At 46.2% G+C, this 20,244-nt stretch overlaps 1 protein-coding gene across 6 annotated transcripts in view; it reads right to left on the bottom strand.

The window, feature by feature from the left end:
• The window catches only part of CDK15 (cyclin dependent kinase 15), a 105,638-nt gene that overhangs the window by 60,478 nt on the left and 24,916 nt on the right, over positions 1-20,244 (bottom strand). For all 6 annotated transcript variants that reach the window (XM_051849286.2, XM_070070379.1, XM_051849288.2 and 3 more), the window contains exons 5-8: positions 12,470-12,564; positions 11,687-11,749; positions 5,033-5,156; positions 2,308-2,428 (exon numbers count right to left, since the gene is read on the bottom strand). In XM_051849286.2, the coding sequence (XP_051705246.2) occupies positions 2,308-2,428; positions 5,033-5,156; positions 11,687-11,749; positions 12,470-12,564 (403 nt within the window). The remainder of the gene's footprint in view (positions 1-2,307; positions 2,429-5,032; positions 5,157-11,686; positions 11,750-12,469; positions 12,565-20,244) is intronic.

The raw sequence follows: 20,244 nt of genomic DNA on the forward strand, positions 1-20,244 counted from the left end.
TTGTCAGTGGCTATGACAACAACCAAAAAAATCTCTCCAGATATTGCCAAATGTTCCCTGGGGGGCAAAATTGCCCCTGGTTGAGGATCACTGATCTATGTAATATATCGTATGTGTTTTTGAAAGCTTTAAATATTCCATAATAAAACACAGTTTGAAATTGATGGGTGGAAGTTTCACTCTGCCTGTGGAGCACTGTCAGGAAGACATCATTACGAGCTGAGGGAGCCGGAGCCTGCTGAAGGCCTTTGAAGTGACAGCGCAGGGCTGTGTGAGCTGACAGGTGCAACAGGGCTGTGACTAGCAGGTGATATTTCCAGAAATGGTACCGGGTATCAGAAATCAGTGACTCCAGACTCACTGGAGGAAAATGTCTGCAAAGCTTTCTTAGGACGCTGTTTTCTTTCCTTTTTCAATTTGTTATGGGTTTTTAAAAACCGGGCTTTGTGTTTATATAAACCCTTTCTTCCAAGGCATTGTAAGAAGTCCATAGATTTCATTACCTCTGAGGTTGCCAGTTGCTGGTTCTGTAAGGTCACCACACACGCCATCTACCTGTGGCCCTCAAATGACTGGGCTATCTGCAGGAATCAGATCCAGATCTTGACTACCACTGTTGTAGACAGGCGAGACCCGAGATCCCAGGCTCGCTGTGGGCCCCAGCAATCTGAGCGTCTCCCGGCGATACGGTGCCACTGACAGCACCTCTCTGCTTCTGAGAGTTGCGCTGCAGTCCCATGGAACTCTGATGGGGGAATTTATTACCCTCATTTTTTTTTTTTAAAGATTTTTTTTTATTTGACAGGTAGAGTTATAGACAGTGAGAGAGAGAGACAGAGAGAAAGGTCTTCCTTCTGTTGGTTCACTCCCCAAATGGCCGCTATGGCCGGCACTGCACCGATCTGAAGCCAGGAGCCAGGTGCTTCCTTCCAGTCTCCCATATGGGTGCAGGGCCCAAGCACTTGGGCCATCCTCCACTGCACTCCCGGGCCACAGCAGGGAGCTGGACTGGAAGAGGAGCAGTTGGGACTAGAACCGGCGCCCATATGGGATGCTGGCGCCGCAGGCAGAGGATTAACCAAGTGAGCCACAGCGCTGCCCCCCAATTACTCTCATTTTTAAAATGAAGATACACAAACACAATATGGATATGTGATTTTTTGAAGATAACAGAAGCCAGGATATTGATTAGAGATCAAATTGGTGGAGCTGGTGCTGTAGCATAGCAGGTGAGACTGCTGCCTGCAGTGCTGGCATCCCATATGGGCACCGGGTCAAGTCCTGGCTGCTCCACTTCTAATTCAGCTCTCTGCTGGCCTGGAAAAGCAGTGGAACATGGCCTAAGTGCTTGGGCCCCTGCTCCTGCACGGGAGACCTGGAGGAGGCTCTTGGCTCCTGACTTTGGATTGGTACAGCTCCAGCCATTGTGGCCATCTGGGGAGGGAACCAGTGGATGGAAGACCCTCTCTGTGTGTGTTTCTGCCTATCTGTAACTCTGCTTTTTTTTTTTTTAATAAGATTTTTATTTACTTATTTGACAGGTAGAGTTACAGACAGTGAGAGAGAGAGAGAAAGAGAGGTCTTCCATCCGTTGGTTCACTCCCCAAATGGCCGCCACGGCTGGAGCTGCACCGATCTGAAGCCAGGAGCCAGGTGCCTCCTCCAGGTCTCTCATGCGGGTGCAGGGCCCAAGCACTTGGGCTATCCTCCAATGCCTTCCCGGGCCACAGCAGAGAGCTGGACTGGAAGAGGAACAACTGGGACTACAACCTGGTGCCCATATGGTATGCTGGCGCCGCAGGCACCGGCCCTTGTAACTCTGCTTTCAAATAAATAAATAAATAAATATTAAAAAAAAAATCAAATTGGCATGAAAATCGAGTCTTGCAAATCTTGATCTCTATGGCTTTTGCACCCGGCTCTGAACCGCTTGGGCACGTGTGAGTGTGCGCACGCACTATGATTTGGAGGTGCAGGTGTGCTTCTCTGAGGACAAGGAGTCAAGGAGGACAAAAGGCCAAGGACAGAAGAGGGGAGCTGGGAGGAGGAGGGTGGCAGGAAGCGCGCTGGGGTCAGAGGGGCTTTGGCCAACACTGCTCTGGGTCTCAGCTTCTTCAACTGTAACAAAGTCATCAAATGATTGCAAAAATCCAATGAGATGTATCTGAAAGCACCTTATGTTTCTCTATGTTAATATTAGTGATCGTCATCGTTAGAACTACTGTTAAACATGTCATCCAGGTGAGAAAGCGACCCTCATGCATGGGACGACCCACATTCTCTGCACATCCTTGGCATAGCTCTTACCATATGTCCAGCTCAGAGGAATACTCAGTGGCTCCCAGCAAAGCATCAGGAGGCCGGTACCAGAGGGTCACCACTTCGGAAGAGTACGTCTGGCTGGGAATGGACTTGGCCCGAGCAAGACCTGTCCCAAGGGGAAAAGCACAGACTCTAATGTCCTGGGCCTTCCTGGGGGAGGCACCATCATGAGGGAGAGGATAACTGACAGGTTAGCAACATGTCAAAAATAGTGCACACACTTGGGTGCTCCCAGCAGAACGACTCGGCTATCCTGACCCTCGTATGCTACTTCATTAAGTAGGCTTCTCCCTCTTGGCCTGCTCTCAGCTAGCCCTGGCTTTCCTGGCAGCTCAGTGTGGTCAGGTGACCAAGTTCTTGTCTATATGACATGAAAGAAGGTGCTGAGTGATGCCCTTCATGGAGGGGTTAGCCAGTCTGCTTCTCTCATTCTCTGGACTGTGACGAGGAGAGCAGACATCTTGAAATACGTTGGTGTAGGAATGACCTAGTGCCTTGGAGCCATGTGGCGGAAGGAACCCAGGCCAAGATATCCCAAGACCATCACAAATGCTCTGGCTGCTTAGGTCAGGGCTGTTATGCAAGACAAAGTTAAGCTGCTAGCAAGGTGCCCCTCAGTAATTTGGGGTCTTTGTGGCAGTGACTGAACTCAGCTCATGACTACACAGCAGTTCAAGATCCTCTAGTTTGGTAGAGAGAGGCAGGGGAGAATGGCTCCAGATTAGTTCGGGAGAAGCCGAGGTGAGTTTCTCTCAGGTGCTTCTCTGCAAAATCAGAGTACTTGGGTCAGCTGACTGCGTGTCTCACAGAATCGGATGATCTGTGGTCAGGGAAACCTTCATAGACACGCACAACTGACAAAGGCGTGTTAAGTGTTTGCATGTTAGGATGAAGGAACGCACTCAGTTCTGTACTAACTCAGTACTGCAGCCATGGATCACCATTTGACATGTGCCAAACCGAGAGGAGCGGTTCCTCAGCCTCCATGGAACCGGCGTGGCAACAGGTATGTACTGAGCTCCTGTTCTGGTACCAGGCACTGGTGATGCAATCCTAAGCAGAAGCAGACCCAGGCCGCCCTCACAATGCTCACAGTTTAGTGGAGGAGACAAAATCATTACATATACACACAGAGGTACTTCCGAAAGTTCACTGGAAAATGAAATGAAAAAATGTTTATTTTGGTACAAACACTTTTGGGGGTGGGTGTTTGATGTAACAGTTATGTTGCCATTCGGGATGCCCACATCCCATAGCAGGATGCCTGGTTTGAGTTCTGGATATTCTGCTTCCAATCCATCCTCCTGCTTGCTTGCTTGCTTGCTTCCTTCCTTCCTTTCTTTCTTTGTTTTTTATTTTATTTTATTTTATTTTATTTTATTTTTTTAAAGATTTCTTTATTTCCTTGAAAGAGTTACAGAGAGAGGAGATGCAGAAAGAGAGAGAAGTCTTCCATCTGCTGGTTCACTCCCCAGTTGGCTGCAATGGCTAGAGGCTGCAGATCTGAAGCCAGCACTCAGGAGCTTCTTCTGGGTCTCCCACGTGGGTGCAGGGGCCCAAGGACTTGGGCCATCCTCTACTGCTTTCCCAGGCCATAGCAGAGAGCTGGATCAGAAGTGGAGCAGCCTGGACTTGAACTGGCGCCCATATGGAATGCCGGCACTGCAGGAGGTGGCTTTACCCACTAGGCCACAGCGCTGGCCTCCAACCTTCTGTTAATGCACAGCCTGGGAAGCAGCAAGTGATAGCTCAAATGCTTGGGCCCCTGTCACCCATGTGGGAGACCAGAATGGAGTTCTAGACTCCCGGTTTCAGCCTGGCCCAGCCCTGGCTGTTGCAGGCATTTGGGGAGTGAACCAGGGAATGAGAGATCTCTCTGTTTCTCTTTCTTACTGCCTTTCAAATAAAATGGAAAGAAATAAATAAAAATTTAAAGCATTTGAAATCCATGCATAGTCTTTTAAAATAATATACACTTTTCATGAAGTTTCTGAAGACTCTTTGCACAATTTCAAAAATGTTTGCACCGAAATAAACTTCTTCTATTTCATTCCATTTCCCATGAACTTTTTGCAGAACAGATATCTGTGTGTGCGTGACTATGCATACAGTTCTATGTGTTTACACATATGCACGGGTGTGCCTGTGTGCGAATATAATTACAAGCTGTGGTTAAGTGTTAAAATGGAGAGAGACCGTGATACCGAGAGGAAAGCTCTTTGATAGGAATGGGAGCTTCAGGATTCCACACAGTAACCTTCACACAGACGAGCAGGCCCCGGGAGCAGGTGTCCTGAGCTGTCTTTCCTGCAGGAGTCCACGCTCCCATCTGGAGTTAGCCTTTTCATCCTGCCATTCTGGGATAACCTTGATCTGTTCTGATAGAATTTATGTATGCGCTCAGATTTAGGGAGCCTACTGAGCTCAGTTCACTCTATAAATGTCTCTGTACCAACAATGACAAGGGGGCTGGAGGGGTGCCCCAGTTTGGGGCATCTGTCCAGGCTGGGCCTTGATGGATTCCTTGGAAGCACCCATCTCACTCTGCTTCTTGCCTCCCATTTCCTGCTCCGTAGCCTGATACCCTCTGGAAGTCTCACATTCCCAGGCCCGCCAGTGTTCAAAGGCCAGACCCAGCCAAAGCTTTAAACAAGAGCACACAAAAGCAGCATTGTTCGCAGCCCAGCAGGAGACCCGAGGGGCGACTCACCAAAATCAGCCAGTTTGAGCTCTCCCAGGTGACTGATGAGCAAGTTCTGAGGTTTCAGATCCCTGTGCAGAACGTGTTGGTGGTGGATATATGCCAGGCCCCGCAGAAGTTGAAACATGAAAAGCTGGAAGCAATGAGCACCATAGCTAAGGAGATTTGAGCCACTATGTGTTGATTTCTCTCTAAATCAAAAACAGTCATTTGAAACACTATAGTAAAAGTATCTCTTGAGAGACACCCTCCCCCCCAAAAAAGATTTTGCATTCAGAGAGAAAAAAAAAAAAAAAGGACAAGAAAAATCAAGTAACTCGACTAATGTCCTAAACAAAGACAGGCTGGCTTTTCCTGATATCTCCTTTCTTTGATACTGGAGGAATTACCCTTCCTTAAAAATCTGAAGAGGAACTTTGAAGTCTCCGTTGGAACACTAGCTATTGATTTAGATGTGAAAGATTTAATTTTTGCCCCCACTGATGGACTTGGCATATAAGATCAAAGTTGACCTGGAAATGAGATTCTAAAGTTTACAACTGTTTAAGTTTTCCAGGCTCTGATACGAAACCCTTTTAAAAACACAACACAAGGAGACCAGACCGGGAAATATATCCTTAGGTGGTTTTAGGAAATAAAGGAATCATTATCTTTGTAAACCTGTTTTTAAAGTCTTACATTCAAAGTTGAAAACAAGAGAAACATACATACAGATTAACAGGAAAGAGAGACCAAAAGAGATTAGGAGTTTCTCTTCCTCCAAAAAAAAAAAAAATCAAAGGAAAATAAAGAATCAACAGTAGGGAGAGGAGAGGAGAAGAGAGGAGAGGGGAGGGGAGAGGAGGGGAGAGGCGAGGCGCGGCAAGGAGAGGAGAGGTGGTAGTGGGGGGAGGGGGAAACAGGAAAAATACATTCTGGGTTCCAATTATAAAATGTTTCATGTGGTTATGAAGCACGGAAGCTGAAGATGTGACCAGGTCTCCAGCAATATAGAAGCTTAGGAGGAAAAAGACAGAAAGCTCAGTGTTCTAAGTGTCTTCTGCTCTTTTTCAGTGCCACTGGCAAATGAGAATTCAAACGGCAACATTAGTGTTTACAAAGAGCTATGCCAACTGAGAACGTGTTCCGGCAGTTTAGGAAAGAGAGAGCCAGCCCTAGCCTTCGTGAGGACACAGGCAAAATGGCAGATGCAGGGCTGTGTGGATCAATCCACCCCCCTACCTCCACCCCCGACCCCCGCCCCGACCCCATGGGCTCTTGGAGAGAGGAACCTCAGGATGCTAGGACAGAGAGCAACAGAGCAGAGACCTGGAGCCAAGTTCATGAGCAACACGGGCCATGCGAGCCGGAAGTTTCCTTTCCACGGTGCACCTGTGACTGTGTGGGTTCCACGCAGTGTGCACTTCAGGGTCACAAAGCCACTTAAGGAAGCGGACAATTTCCTGTGAATCCCACGTCCGCTGTTCATTGGTTCTACGAGTCTCCCTAACACTTCCTGGTGCTTCAATCACGCACACTGTTCATTTGATCATTCCTCAAACCGCTCAGCTACCAAAGTACAAAATTTCGTTACTGCCCTTTAAATCTTCCAATTAGTTTTAAACACAAATGTTCAGGGAAAAGGCAAGATAAAGAGCCAACTAAATTCTAGGTAAAAGATAAAGTACTATATAGTATGTGTTGAAATATGGTTTTCAATGCAAAACTGATATAGGCAAGGGGGTAGCTAGCAAGGAGGAGCTGAGGTCACCAGCCTACCGCTGCAGCCCCACCTGCACTGCGGCCCGGTCTACCATCCGAGCCCAAACCCTCCCTCCCTTCTGTGTAGTGGAAAACTACAGTTTTTGAGGTTTTGCTGGGAGCCAACAATGGCTAAAAATAACCTACATAGTGCTGGCTGCCTTCCTGCCATGACCTTTAGCTAATTATAAGATCATTCTAATAAAACTACCATGGCCGACACTCCACTCCCATCACGCGCCTGATGTCATGACATTTCTGAGATTTCCAAGAAAGCACAAAAAATAGGCAGCAGTCCTATCTCAAAACCCCGCCCCTTATGAATATTCAAGTAAACCCTGCCTCAGAATTCACACCCTATACCTCCAGTTCATATAAAGAGATGGATGGCCTGAACCTCACTGAATGCAAGTCTCTCTTGAATGTGTACCTGGACTTTGCATGCAAGTAAGTCTTGCTTCTCTGATGACCTCTATGTGCATCTGAGCCTTGAATTCCTTCTCCGGTCAGAAACAAGAATATGGACCCAGAGACCCCAAGACAGAGATGAGGAAAGAGGCGGATGAAGACAGATGAGGGACAGCAGAGAGGACCAGTGAGGACATCAGTGCTGGGGAAGACATGCTTGTCCTCAGTATAAAGAGAAGAAAACCAGTGTGGGGCCTGCGGGGTGGTGCAGTGGGTTGAGTTGCTGCTTGCAATGTTGGCATCCCATATCAAGGTCAAGTTCAAGTCTAGACCCCACTTCCAATCTAGCTTCCTGCCAATGCACCTGCCAATGCAGAAGGTCCAAGTGCTTGGGTCCCATTAGGGAGTGAACCAGTGGATGGTAGATCTCTCTCTCTCTCTGTCTCTGCCTCTCCTCTGTGTCACTTTGCCTTTCAAATAAATAAATACATCAGTAAAAGAAAAAAATAAAACAGATCCATGAAGAGTCATGGCCAAGACTCAAATTCAAACCTGCATGATTCCACTACATCTACATCACCCTGAGACACTGGAGAAAACAATGGAAACATTAAGAGACACAGGGAAGGCCAGCGGGCTAGCTGGGTCAGAGATGGAATTTCTTAGTGGGTCGCTTTGAAAAGCCTTTCATGCCTGCAGTGCAGACCCTACTCGCTGATTGGCCCTGCCCACCCACCACAGGCCACCTTGCGGCTCTATCGCTTTCTTTCTGCCATTTTTAAGTGGTGCACCACTGGGGCTCAGCTGACCAACCTCACCACCCCCGCACTTTCTTCCCTCACAACCTGCGTACCTTCCTCTCTCAACGCTGCAGGGGCTTCCCTGTTTACTCCCTCAAAACACCGTTGGTGTTTTCTCAGCCAGCACCAAACCCGCCCTACCGTGGGTGACTCTTTCCAGGGAGGCTTGCCCTACCCTAGGGCTTAGACCTGGTTCCCACACAATAAGGTGTTCAGTAAGCAAATAATCCGGTTGGGCCGCTGCCATCTAGGCCAGGAGCGCCTGGAAAACAATCAGATCAGCCAGCCAAGCCCTTGTAGGGAAACCCCAGTCCTTGCACCCAGCAGGGGGCTCCAGCTCTGGCTGGGACTCCCAGCCTGGCTTCCTTGGTCACTACTGCAAGCATAAGCCTCTTACACTTCACGCCAACCCCACACCCCCATGAGCCCAGCCCCTGTCTGCTCTGCACTTCCTGTCGTTTAACTCAGTATCTGTTGCTCCTCTGGCTCCCAAACCTTGTCACTGTTCAGGCTGAACTCCTCAGTCCTGTTTTTAAAACTGCTTAAGTTACTGGGAATTTTCTTGGAAGTTCCTTCCTTAAATGACACCTTGAACTCCCTGCTTCCCTGAAGTAGTATCAAGTGGATGCTATTTTTCACTGCAAGGTTGGGGAGTAAGTGGCCTCTCCATTATCCAAGATCACTCTTTTTTTTTTTTTTTTTAAAGATTTATTTATTTATTTGAAAGAGTTACAAAGAGAGAGAAGGAGAGGCAGAGAGAGAGAGGTCTTCCATCTGCTGTTTCACTCCCCAATTGGCTGCATCGGCCAGAGCTGCGCCGATTCGAAGCTAGGAGCCAGGAGCTTCTTCTGGGTCTCCTATGTGGGTGCAGGGGCCCAAGGACTTGGGTCCTCTCTACTGCTTTCCCAGGCCATAGCAGAGAGCTGCCAGGACTCAAACCTGTGCCCATATGTGATGTCGGCACTGCAGGTGGCAGCTTTACCCACTATGCCACAGCACCGGCGCCCCCAAGATCACTTTAAAACCATTACTTCTTTATCCTTAAGTAAAAGCCCCGGTCCCTGGATTTCCATGCCATCCAGCCATGTCTTCCTCCTCACCATCATCTGTGAACTCCTCATTGCTCTCCATCATCCACTGAAGACGGGAGCACCCCGATCACAGCTGTTGCCTCCCTATCACCTTGGAGGTCACATCTGGCCAGCTTCCTCAGCTCCACCAACTGCTTCTTCAGTCCCCCTCAGCCACCTGCTCCCGGTGGTCACAGGCCACCATCAGTCCTCTTCCCTTTTCTTCTTTTGGTTGTCTACCCTCCTACCTTGGCCATCAAACCCCGTGTGCTAATTCCCTCAAGTCTACATTTCCAGCTCCTATACCCCCCAACCGGAGCACCAGTCTCTTCTCCAGTGGCCTGCTGTTCCTTTACTTCCCTTTGGACATCTCATCTTCATTAGGTGCTCTGCATATCTAAAACAGGACTCCCTCTTTCTCTCCAAACCAGCCTCTCCTACTTCTGTTAATAGAGCTAGAGTTCTCCTGGTCAACCAAGCTCAAAGGCAGTCGTGTTAGGCCCCCTCTTTTTCTACGTCATGCCCGGTTAGTCATTAACTTCTGGCTGAACTCCTCTTGGTTATTGTTTCTCACCTTCCTTCCCTTTCTTACTGTGGCTGCCACAACTTAGGCCATTACAACTTCTCACCAATAGCACCTACATCTCAGAGGGAGAGAGAGACAAAGCTCCTATCCACTGGTTCATCACCCCAGTGCCCACAAGGGCTGGGGCTGGGGCTGGGCCAGGGCTAGACTGAGAACTGGGAATGCATTTCAGGTTTCTTCTGTGTGGGCAGTAGTAACCCAAGTACTTGAGCCATCACCACCGCCTCCCAAGGTGGACATTTGCAGGAACACTGGAGTCAGATGCTGGGGTGGGAACTGAATCCAGGTCCTCTGATGTAGGACGTGGGAACCCTAACCACTCAGCCAAAATGGCCACCCCTGGAGTATGTACATCTGGTATTTGAAAGGTGGAGAAAGCAAGAGAGGGAAAGAAATATCTTGCATGTACTGGTTCACTCCTCAAATAGCTGCCAACAGCCAAGTCTGGACCAGGCTAAAGCTAAGAGCCAGGAACTCCATCTTGGTCTTCCACTTGGATGGCAGGGACCAAAGTACTTGAATCATCATCTGCTGCCTCCCAGGCTCATTAGCAGGGAGCTGGATTGGAAGTGGAGCCGCTGGGACTCCAACTAGCGCTCCTATATAGGATGCCAGCATTGTAAGCAGAGGCTTAACCTACTGTGCCATGACATCGGCTCAGGTATATATTTTTATCTCCTATTTTGGGCTGTAAGACCCTGTAGGGGAGGGGTCAGGGCTTCTACGTTTCTGTGCCCTAAACAGTTAGCCTGCTTTCTGGTATTGAGAGTCCGCCAGCCTGAAGAGCTTTCTCACTTATTTTTTCTGCAGCCTCCCCTTTGTTCAGTCAGCACCTCCGGCTCCCTGACCCTTCCACGCGCCCCTCCACTCTGAGCAGCCTGCTTGTCTTTACCTCCCTCCCCACCTTAGACTCCGTCTGGAAGCCACTGCTCATCACTTTACCCTCTCTCTGGACAATCTGCTCAACCCTCTTGCCCAGTCGTTTCTTCCTCTCACATATCTGGCAAAATCCCAGTTCTGAATCAAGCCAGACGTCTACCTGCTCTGCTCTTCTATTCAATCACTGTAAAAAAAAAAAAAAAATCCATGATCTGGCAGATGACTTAATGGTCTGCTTCCTCTCTCCTCCCTTCCTCCACCCCCACTGCTACATGTGCCCTCCTGGCTTCCTGGCGGAGCTCTCTGTCCTGTTCACACAGCTACTAAAGATGCTCCTCACTCTCCTCTCCACCTTGTCCTCCGGTCTTCTTTTCCAAACCCTTTCCTCCAAGACTGGGTTAGGTCCTGTGTTCCCATAGTATTCTTGGTTAACCTGGCCTTAGCACTCGGCTACTCACTGCCTATTGAAGACCATATATCTTACTGGACTTGAAGTTCATTGAAAACAAGAAACACAACTTACTCATTACTGAAACCCCAGAAATGAATATAGCACCAAGTACTCAATAAATAATTCTTAAGTGAATGAGTACATAAATATTATTTATTATTAAAAGAATAAATACAGCATATACAAATGTCATATGGTTATTTTTAAGAGCCAGTCAATTAATTAATGCCAATAAAAGCTTAGGGAATGAAAAATATGAAATACAAATGGTTTCTAAAATTTATAACAGATGTAGAAGCATGGCTAAATAACGGCATATTGCTATTATTATTCTTACTTTAATGATGGAAAAAATGGAAGTTAGGCTCTCCTGTATAACAGGATCTATTGAACAGGAAGCGCAAACTCGATCATAGATAGCAATAGTATGCCATGATGAAGCTGTTTATTTTGTGATAGCCTAGCTTTATGTCTTTCCTTTAAATGTGATTCTTTTTCATGAGTTTAGACTTTTAAAGACACATGTGCATGATGGCGGGTTAGGCTGTGCAGGAAACAGCTAGACGTTGCCCCGCGTTTGAGGGACAGCTCTTTAGCTCTGCTCCAGGATGTGCGTGGAGTCTAGCTGCTGCTTCAGCATGCAGGGACTTTGCTGTGGCACAGCCATCCATGCCAAAATTCCCGCGCTGTGGGTCAGCCAGAAGAGAGCCCTGACCCGGCAATACTCACCCTGACGTTGTGAGGATGGAGCCCCCCGGGGTGCTGAGACATGTACTGGGCCAGGTCTGTGTGCTGAGCCACGCAGGGGAGAAGGAGAACAGAGAGTGGAGTTAGTGGTGTTTGGAGACGTGTCCCAAAGCAGAACACAGACCCGAGTGTTAGGAAGCTATGATGAGGTTCAGAATTTCTGAGAATAAGTTGTAAAAGCAACACAACCTGGTTTTCTGAGACTCCACAGACACAGAGCGCCTTTCTAACTGGCTGCTCTTAGAAGGAAGCCTGTTTGTCGGCACAAACAGAGATACTCATTTTAAACAACTGGCTCTGAAGGCAACACAGGAACTTTTCACTTCCCAAGTGTCCTTGGAGGAAAGTCAATTGCACATGCCTTATGGGTTTCTTTTTCCTGCTTATTTGAAGATACAAAATGAATTATTCTTTAGTAAGCATGTATACAGTTTCAAAATATGCTGTGACAGATCTTTATTGTCAATGACAAAATGTTGAGGTCTGCTCAGATAGTGATGAAAACAGGTTAAAAAAATAAGTGGAGACGTTTTAATGAGGAGGCAGATTCTAAATCCTTATCTATCACTGCTGGTGAGGGGAAAAGGGCCTGCAAAACGAGTGGCTAAAGCAGCAGAACTGAGAACTCCACTAATCACAGTCATGGAAATTTCCATGATAACTTGCACACCGTAATGAAAGTTTGATCAAGCCATGCAATATTCACAGATTCATGATACAAGCAGCAGACTTTCCCCCACGCACCAGGATGCTGGAGCAACTTACCATGTACTCAAAAACAAACGTCAGGCTCTCTTTGGTGTGGACGATGTCATGTAGGAGCACAATATTGGCGTGTTTCAAACCCTTCAAGAGAGAAGCTAGAAAAATTCAACAAAATGTCCTATCAATCATTGATAAGGAAAGTGCTGCTTAAGATAGCAAGCAGTATTTCCTTTTAAAACATTTCAAATCAAGCATTCTGGTTTTTTTTTTTAACAGCTGGGAAAAAAAAATCTCTTACTTTTAAAGAATATTTAAAATGGCCAAGGACGTTCATTATTTCAAAAATGGTAAATCATTCCGTTTACACAGCTGACGGTTCTTACAGGGCTAGAGCAGGTGCAAAAAAGACTCATATGTTTCCATTTAATCAATTTCCTCAAAGCCCGGGGAAGCGCTCTGTGAATGCGCTCCCCTGGGAATCTCATGGCGCTTGCCTCAGAGCCCCAGGAGAGGAGGCCTGGAGAGATAAAGGCCATTGGAGAGGCAGGAGCAGGAGCATGAAGCAGGACCCACGAGGGGTCAGCGGGGCTGGCGGATGCGATGGGTGGGAGGCAGGGATAAAAGCATGGGACGAAGAACTGTTGAAAACAGGACAGACAGTGTGCAGAGGGTTCTTTAAAGGGAATGTTGCAAGTCTCTGTGGAAAGAAGCTGCAAACTTGAAAAGGAGAGGGCCCAACTTGGGGATCCCAGGGGCTTGGGAGTGGGGGTGCTAAGGCTCTTGCCTCTTCAGTGACAGGTCATTAATAAGTGACTACAGGGAGCCTTGGAGGAGGAAAGTCTGCACAAAAGGCTGGGAGGGGCTGGGAGGGGCTGGGAGGCTGTCTCTGGGTGTTGTGGGAGTGGCTTCAGGACCGTGGATGATCAGCCTATGCGAAGGGCATCCCTGACTAAAGAGATAGTATCTTTCGGCCTGAAGGAAAGGAAAAGTTCAGGGGAAAAACTCAAATCAGTAACCTGCCCACATAATGTGTATTTCCTGCACCAAATTACCAGTATAGAAGTATAGAATTCCGTACAATTGAAAACAAACTCATTTCCTTCAAGAGTCTTGTCCTGTGTGGTTTTGCCCTCCTAATGGCAGTTTTCCCATCTAGTGGGGATGCCTGTTTCCTCTGGGGAGCCCACCCTCTCCTCATTTGGTCCATGCCACTCTGGTGGGGCTAACCCTACCTCCACCCAAGACTGGGCTGGAGACCCAAGACCAGCCAATCAGAGCACAGCACCTCCCTGGCCGCAGTGATTGGTTCAGAGAGAGGCATAAAACCCCAACTTGGGAGACCCTGAGCTTGCTGGGGCCCTCAGCAAGAGGAACTTTTCTTTTCTACTGTGCGGGCTGAATTTGTGGGCTTCAGGCAGATGCTGCTGGGGCAGATTACAATAGTGTGCTTGGGAATACAACCAAGATGAAGAAAACTAGTACTGGGTGCGGGAGAGACCTGGATTCCGGATGCCCAGCAAACCTGCTGCTAACCAGCCACGTGAGCCAGTGAATTTCCTTAAGTTAGTTTGAGCCGGGAATCTCTTAGCACCACAGGAGCGGGCACACACCTGCTACCTCTACCTTCTCTACCAGCTAACACTTTGTAACTTTTTGCCTTGAGTCTTTATGGGCTAAATTTACTGTCCTACTTTTACAAATACACTGCTTTGTAAATGTAAAAAACAGTTCCACAGACATCTGTTGAACCTTCCCAGGCTGAAGGTCACAAGGGAGTGGAGGGAATAGCTTTCTCTTTGGGATTCTGCCACACCACCCAGTGCACCACTCAGCCAGGAGTAAGCACTTAATTCATCAAATGTATTTATTGAGTGTCTTGAGGGACAACTGGCTGAGGAACCAGAAGCCCTGATACGCATCCTGGCCCAGTCACTTTCTGAGTAAGCTCTGGAGAATATTTCAACCCCAACCTCAACTCACTCCTTAGGGAAAGAGAGAGTGCAAAGGCTTAAAACGAGGATGGAATTGGATCTACTCATGGAAGTCTCGGTAAATGTAAAGCATTACACAAGTGCAAGTTCAAGTTCACCCTCCTTCCCCCTTCAGGTTCTTGCTTCTCCCTTTTGCTCTCACTCAGTTTTAAAGTCTTGTTTGTGGTATGTTTTTGCAAGTGTTTTCAACACCTTCAATATTTACAACAACAACCTCTATCCGTTGCAAATGCTTGCATAGTTTATGTGTATTTTCATTTATAAATTATTTCATGAATCTCTTGCTACACACATAGACACACACACGCATTACCAAATATACACCAATGTATTACTAAATATACACCAATCTATTTGAAAAGAATATGGTAAGGCTAATATCACTAAGAATATTAAGATATTTTAATTTTATTTTTAACGCAATTTTAGTCTTGCTTACATATATGACTAGAACTCCTAATGCTTATCTTAAAACTCGTGATTGCCACAAACTATCATTTACTTAGAAGTTCAAGGAACAACACATACTTGGAAGAGAGTTGCTGCTAACAGATTGGCAACCATGGATATAAATCTTAATTTCCTGTAATTTTCCTGATAATTTTACTCTTGTCAGAGTAGGAAAAAATGTTTATTCTGCCCCTTCTCTGACATCCACTCGTCTGATCTCCTGTCCATAATTTCTGCAGAAATCGTTTCAGACCATCCCTTCCTGTTGTGTCGCTCACCCTGCAGTAATGGCGACTCCTCTCAGCTCCTTTCCACGCCCTCCCCCAGGCCGTCAGCACATCTGCTGGCAGAGTCTTCAAAGCCAGCCCAGCACCCCTCCCTCTCTGCCATGTCCTCTGCTCCCATCCTAGGCCAAGTCATCCTCACGTCTTGGTGGGTTTATTGCAAGCGCCACCTGAGCAGTCTGTCTGTTTGCTGCCTTCCATCCTGCAGTGTCTCCTCCCGGAGAAGAGCCAGCCACTAGGATCCTTCTCAAAGTCAGATCAGGACCCTCCACGTTCCACACTCCTCAGCGGCCTCCCACCCCACTCACAGTAAAACCAAAACGGCTGCCCACCTCTGCGCCACGTGGCCGTGCCCTGCTTTTGTTTTGTTTAATTGCCATCTCCTTGCCCACTTGGCTGTCACCACATTGGTCTCCTCTGTTCCCTGGACATCTGAAAACACGTTTCCACCCCAGGGTCTTACACTTGCCCTTGGCTCTGTCTGTGCCCAGCTCTCTTTGCTCAGTTCTTGGCATGCTTCCTCCCTCGCTTCCTACAGGTCTCTGCTCAAAGGATACATGGGAGGGTATTTCAAAACCTTCATGGGAATGTGGGATGACAAGATAAAGTCACTTTGTTGCAGACATTTTTTGAAATCCACATATAACTTTTTCATAATATGCATTTCCATGAACTTTTTTGAAGACCCCCTTGTATGCATGAATTTCAAACCTTTTTTTTTTCGCACTAAAATGAACTTATCTTTTAATTCCATTTCTGTGACCTTTTGGAAGTACTCTCAGATAAGTATCCGCTTCCTTGAACCCTGTTGATTAGCTGCCCCCACCCACCTAGCAGCCCAGTGGGCCACTGTCCCTGCACCCTGCTCTCCTCTTTCCCACAGCACTTACAATGACCTGACACACACACACACACTACACACTATATATATATATATATATATAATATGTATTGTCTGCTTGAGAATATAAATTCTACTGAGAGCAGACACTTTTGCCTCTGTCTTTGCTTATTTCTGTATCCTCAATGCCTAGAAAAATGCCTGGTGTTTAAGTACTCAGTAAGTATTTTCTATTGAATAACTGCCCACTAATTGCCTAATATAATTTATATACCTATCATTGGTTGTTTGCGTTGAAGGTGTTTTCATTCCTTGTTTTATTTTAGTTGTCTCCTGCATAGAGCACGAATGTTGTGTGCCTGATGGCCATGTCTACTACTGCTTGTCAAATGCCATAGAGCACCGGAGTGTTGTTTTAAAGAAGCTGGATCTGGTTGCGTAATGAATAGAGAATTCACAGGTTTAAAGTGTCTATCTCATAGTGTCCATTTCACTTCAACAGGTTTCCTTTTTGGTGCTCGGTTAGTTGTCACCAATCAGGGAGAATATATGATATTTGTCCCTCCAGGTCTGGCTTATTTCACTCAGCATGATGTTTTCCAGATTCCTCCATTTTGTTGTAAATGACCAGATTTCATTAGAAACAGTGACTTGATCAGCCCTTGTCCTGACTGTTGATGAACAACTTAATACTTTATTCCTTTTAGTATTTTTTTTGATCTACTTAATACTATTGGTTGAACTCTTTAATTAACACACAATTATTCTTAGGTGTTTAAGTTTAACTGAAAAGTGATCCCTGTTAAATATAAGAATGGGAATAAGAGAGGGAGGAGATGTACAATTTGGGACGTGCTCAAGCTGACTTGCCCCAAATGGTGGAGTTAGAAACGTGCCAGGGGATTCCAATACAATCCCCATCAAGATGGCATGTACCAATGCCATCTCACTAGTCAAAGTGATCAGTTTCAGTTCACAATTGATCATAATGATAGGATTAAGAGTCAAAAGAATCACATAAACAAGACTAGTGTCTGCTAATACTAACTGATAGAATTAAAATGGAGAGAACAATCCAACATGGGAAGTGGGATACACAGCAGACTCATAGAAGGGCAGATGCCCTAAACATCACTCTGGCCTCAGAATCAGCCCTAAAGGCATTTGGATCTGGCTGAAGAGCCCATGAGAGTATTTTAGGCATGGAAAGCCAAGACACTCTGGCAAAAAAACAAACAAACAAACAAAAAAACAAAAACAAAAAACAAAAAACACCTAAATGAAAGATCTCTGTGAGTGAGATCCTAGTGGAAAGAAGGGCCATCAAAGAAGGAGGTACCTTTCTCTGAAGGGAGGAGAGAACGAACTTCCACTTTGACTATGACCTTGTCTAAATAAGATCGGAGTCGGCAAACTCAAAAGGCTTCCATAGCCTTGGCAACTCATGATAAGAGCCTAGGGTGATTACTGACGCCATAAACAAGAGTGTCAATTTGTTAAGTCAACAACAGGAGTCACTGTGCACTTACTCCTCATGTAGGATCATTGTCCTTAATGTGTTGTACAATGTGAATTAATGCTATAACTAGTACTCAAACAGTACTTTACACTTTGTGTTTCTGTGTGGGTGCAAACTGTTGAAATCTTTACTTAATATATACTAAATTGATCTTCTGTATATAAAAATTGAAAATGAATCTTGGAATGGGAGAGGGAGCGGGAGATGGGAGGGTTGCAGGTGGGAGGGAAGTTATGGGGGGGAAAAAGCCACTGTAATCCAAAAGCTGTACTTTGGAAATTTACATTTATTAAATAAAAGTTAAAAAATAAAAAAATAAAGTGTCTATCTCATGGTATTGTTGGTACACTGTTTAGTCTACAGGAATCTAAAGTCCCTGCAGCCTCAGATGGGTGGGTCTTCAATCTGGGAAGAGAAGATCTTTCTCTCTTAGTTAAAAGGACTCTGGTAAATTTCTTAGCAGGTGTGGTGTTCTGCAAACTGATCAGCTCAAAACACAAAAGTCAGCTGAGAAGGGAAAAGATCCTAAAATCAGAGCTTTCTGATTCTGGTGAAATCACTGTCTTTTTTTTTTTTTTTTTTAAGATTAATTTTATTTGAAGGGCAGAGTTATGAATAGGAGAGAGAATTAGAGAGATTTTTCCATCTCCTGGTTCACTCCCCAAGTGGCCACAATGGCCAAGACTGGGCCAGACTGAAGCTAGGAGCCAGGAGCTTCTTCCAGGTCTCCCATGTGGGTGCAGGGACTCAAGTACTTGGACCATCTTCTGCTGCTTTCCCAGGTGCATTAGCAGGGAGCTGGATTGGAAGTGGAGCAGCTGGGACTCAAACTGGTGCCCATATGGGATGCTGGTGCCACAGGAGGTGGCTTAACCCGCTGTGCCACAGCACTGGCTCTGAAATCGCTGTCTTTGTAATTCACGTATCCTAAGTACAGGCAGCCCTCCATATCTCTGGGCCCTGCATCTGTGGATTCAGCCAAGTGCAGCTTGAAAATATTTTGTAAAAATTGCATCTGTATGGAACATATGCAGACTTTTCGCCTTGTCACTATTCCTACACAACATTGTATTAGTTATTGTAAGTAATCTGGAGATGACTTAAACACATGGACGGATGTGTGCAGATTGTATGCAAATACCACACCATTTTATACAAGGGACTTGTGCATCTGCGGATTTGAACATTCCCGGGGAGTCCTGGAACCAGTCACCCACAGATACCACGAGATGACTGTGTGCTTATTTTTGTTTCTCTTCAAAGAAAAGATACAACGATAAGCTGAGGGTCTTGAAAGTTCCAGACAAACAGCAATGAAAAGTTTTTGTCATTTTAAAAATAATTTGATGATCAAGAGGTTGATAATAACAATAATAGCTAGCATTCCTTGAGTATTTACCACGTGCTGGGCTTTGTTGTAAGAATTTTAAATTCATTGACGTGGTATGATCATGAGAAAACCCCGAAAGTCAAAGAGAAAACCTGAAGAAAACAACGTAATCCCAAAAATCAGGAAAAATGACCCTTAGCTGATCTTGATTCAACTTGCTTAAAAAACGTAAAACACTTTTTCCGTTATTTTGAATGTCCAAAAGGTATCTAGTATGGCTGGCTAGTGAAACATTAATCCAACTCTCATATAACTAAGATAATTAATAATTTAGAAAATATTCACTTTCATCTCACAGTGATCTAAGGACTTTAAATTTCTTTGGTTTTGTTGATTTCACTGGGGCTTGTAGCTTAATGAAGTTTTAGGAAAATGAATGCTTTGCCAAGTGCAGTGGTTTGTGATGTTTTGATGTTCCTCTACCCTGTTCTGCTTTAGTTTAGAAGAAAATACAGGGGCCAGTGCTGTGGTGTAGAAGATTAAGCTGGGGCTGGCGCTGTGGCACAGCAGGTTAAAGCCCTGGCCTGAAGCACCGGTATCCCATATGGGCGCTGGTTCTAGTCCTGGCTGCTCCTCTTCCAATCCAGCTCTCTGCTATGGCCTGGGAAAGCAGTAGAAGATGGCCCAGGTCCTTGGGCCCCTGCACCACCATGTGGGAGACCCCGAAGAAGCTCCTGGCTCCTGGTTTTGAGCTGGTCCAGATCTGGCTGCTGCAGCTACTTAGGAGTGAAGCAGTGGAGAGACCACTCTGTAACTCTGCCTTTCAAATAAATCTTATGAAAGAAAATACAGAAATGGTGATGGCAAGGAAGAGCAAGGCTGACTCGGAAAGCCCTAAAGAATGCCTGCTAGCCAAGGCCATGTACGGGCTGCAGACTCCTCAGCTGGACGGAGTGTCCCTGTCCTGGTCTTTGCACCCCCAGTGCTAGCACAGGCCTAGAAGTTGGTGCTCAGTGGATGTTTGTGAATGAATGAAAGCCAGGTCAGTGATAGTGAGTGGACGTAGGAGTCAATAATAGAATTCACCCCTACCCCTCAGTGGGCGCAGAGGGAAGAAGTGTGTTGTAGTCCCTGATGTTACATTTGCTCTGACCTGCAAGCCACAAATCAAGACAAATTGTCAACGTCTGCCTTCCAAGAGAAGAAATCCGCTACATGAATTGAAGTAAAGGTTTCTTCAGAACTGTAAGCCTGCTCGCGTCCCAGTGCCCTGGCACAAATTTTTTTTTTTTTTTTTTTTTTTTTGACAGGCAGAGTGGACAGTGAGAGAGAGAGAGAGAGAGACAGAGAGAAAGGTCTTCCTTTACCGTTGGTTCACCCTCCAATGGCTGCTGTGGCCAGGGCACCGCGCTGATCTGAA

Source organism: Oryctolagus cuniculus, chromosome 3, assembly GCF_964237555.1.
Source record: "Oryctolagus cuniculus chromosome 3, mOryCun1.1, whole genome shotgun sequence".
Taxonomy (NCBI): Eukaryota; Metazoa; Chordata; class Mammalia; order Lagomorpha; family Leporidae; genus Oryctolagus; species Oryctolagus cuniculus.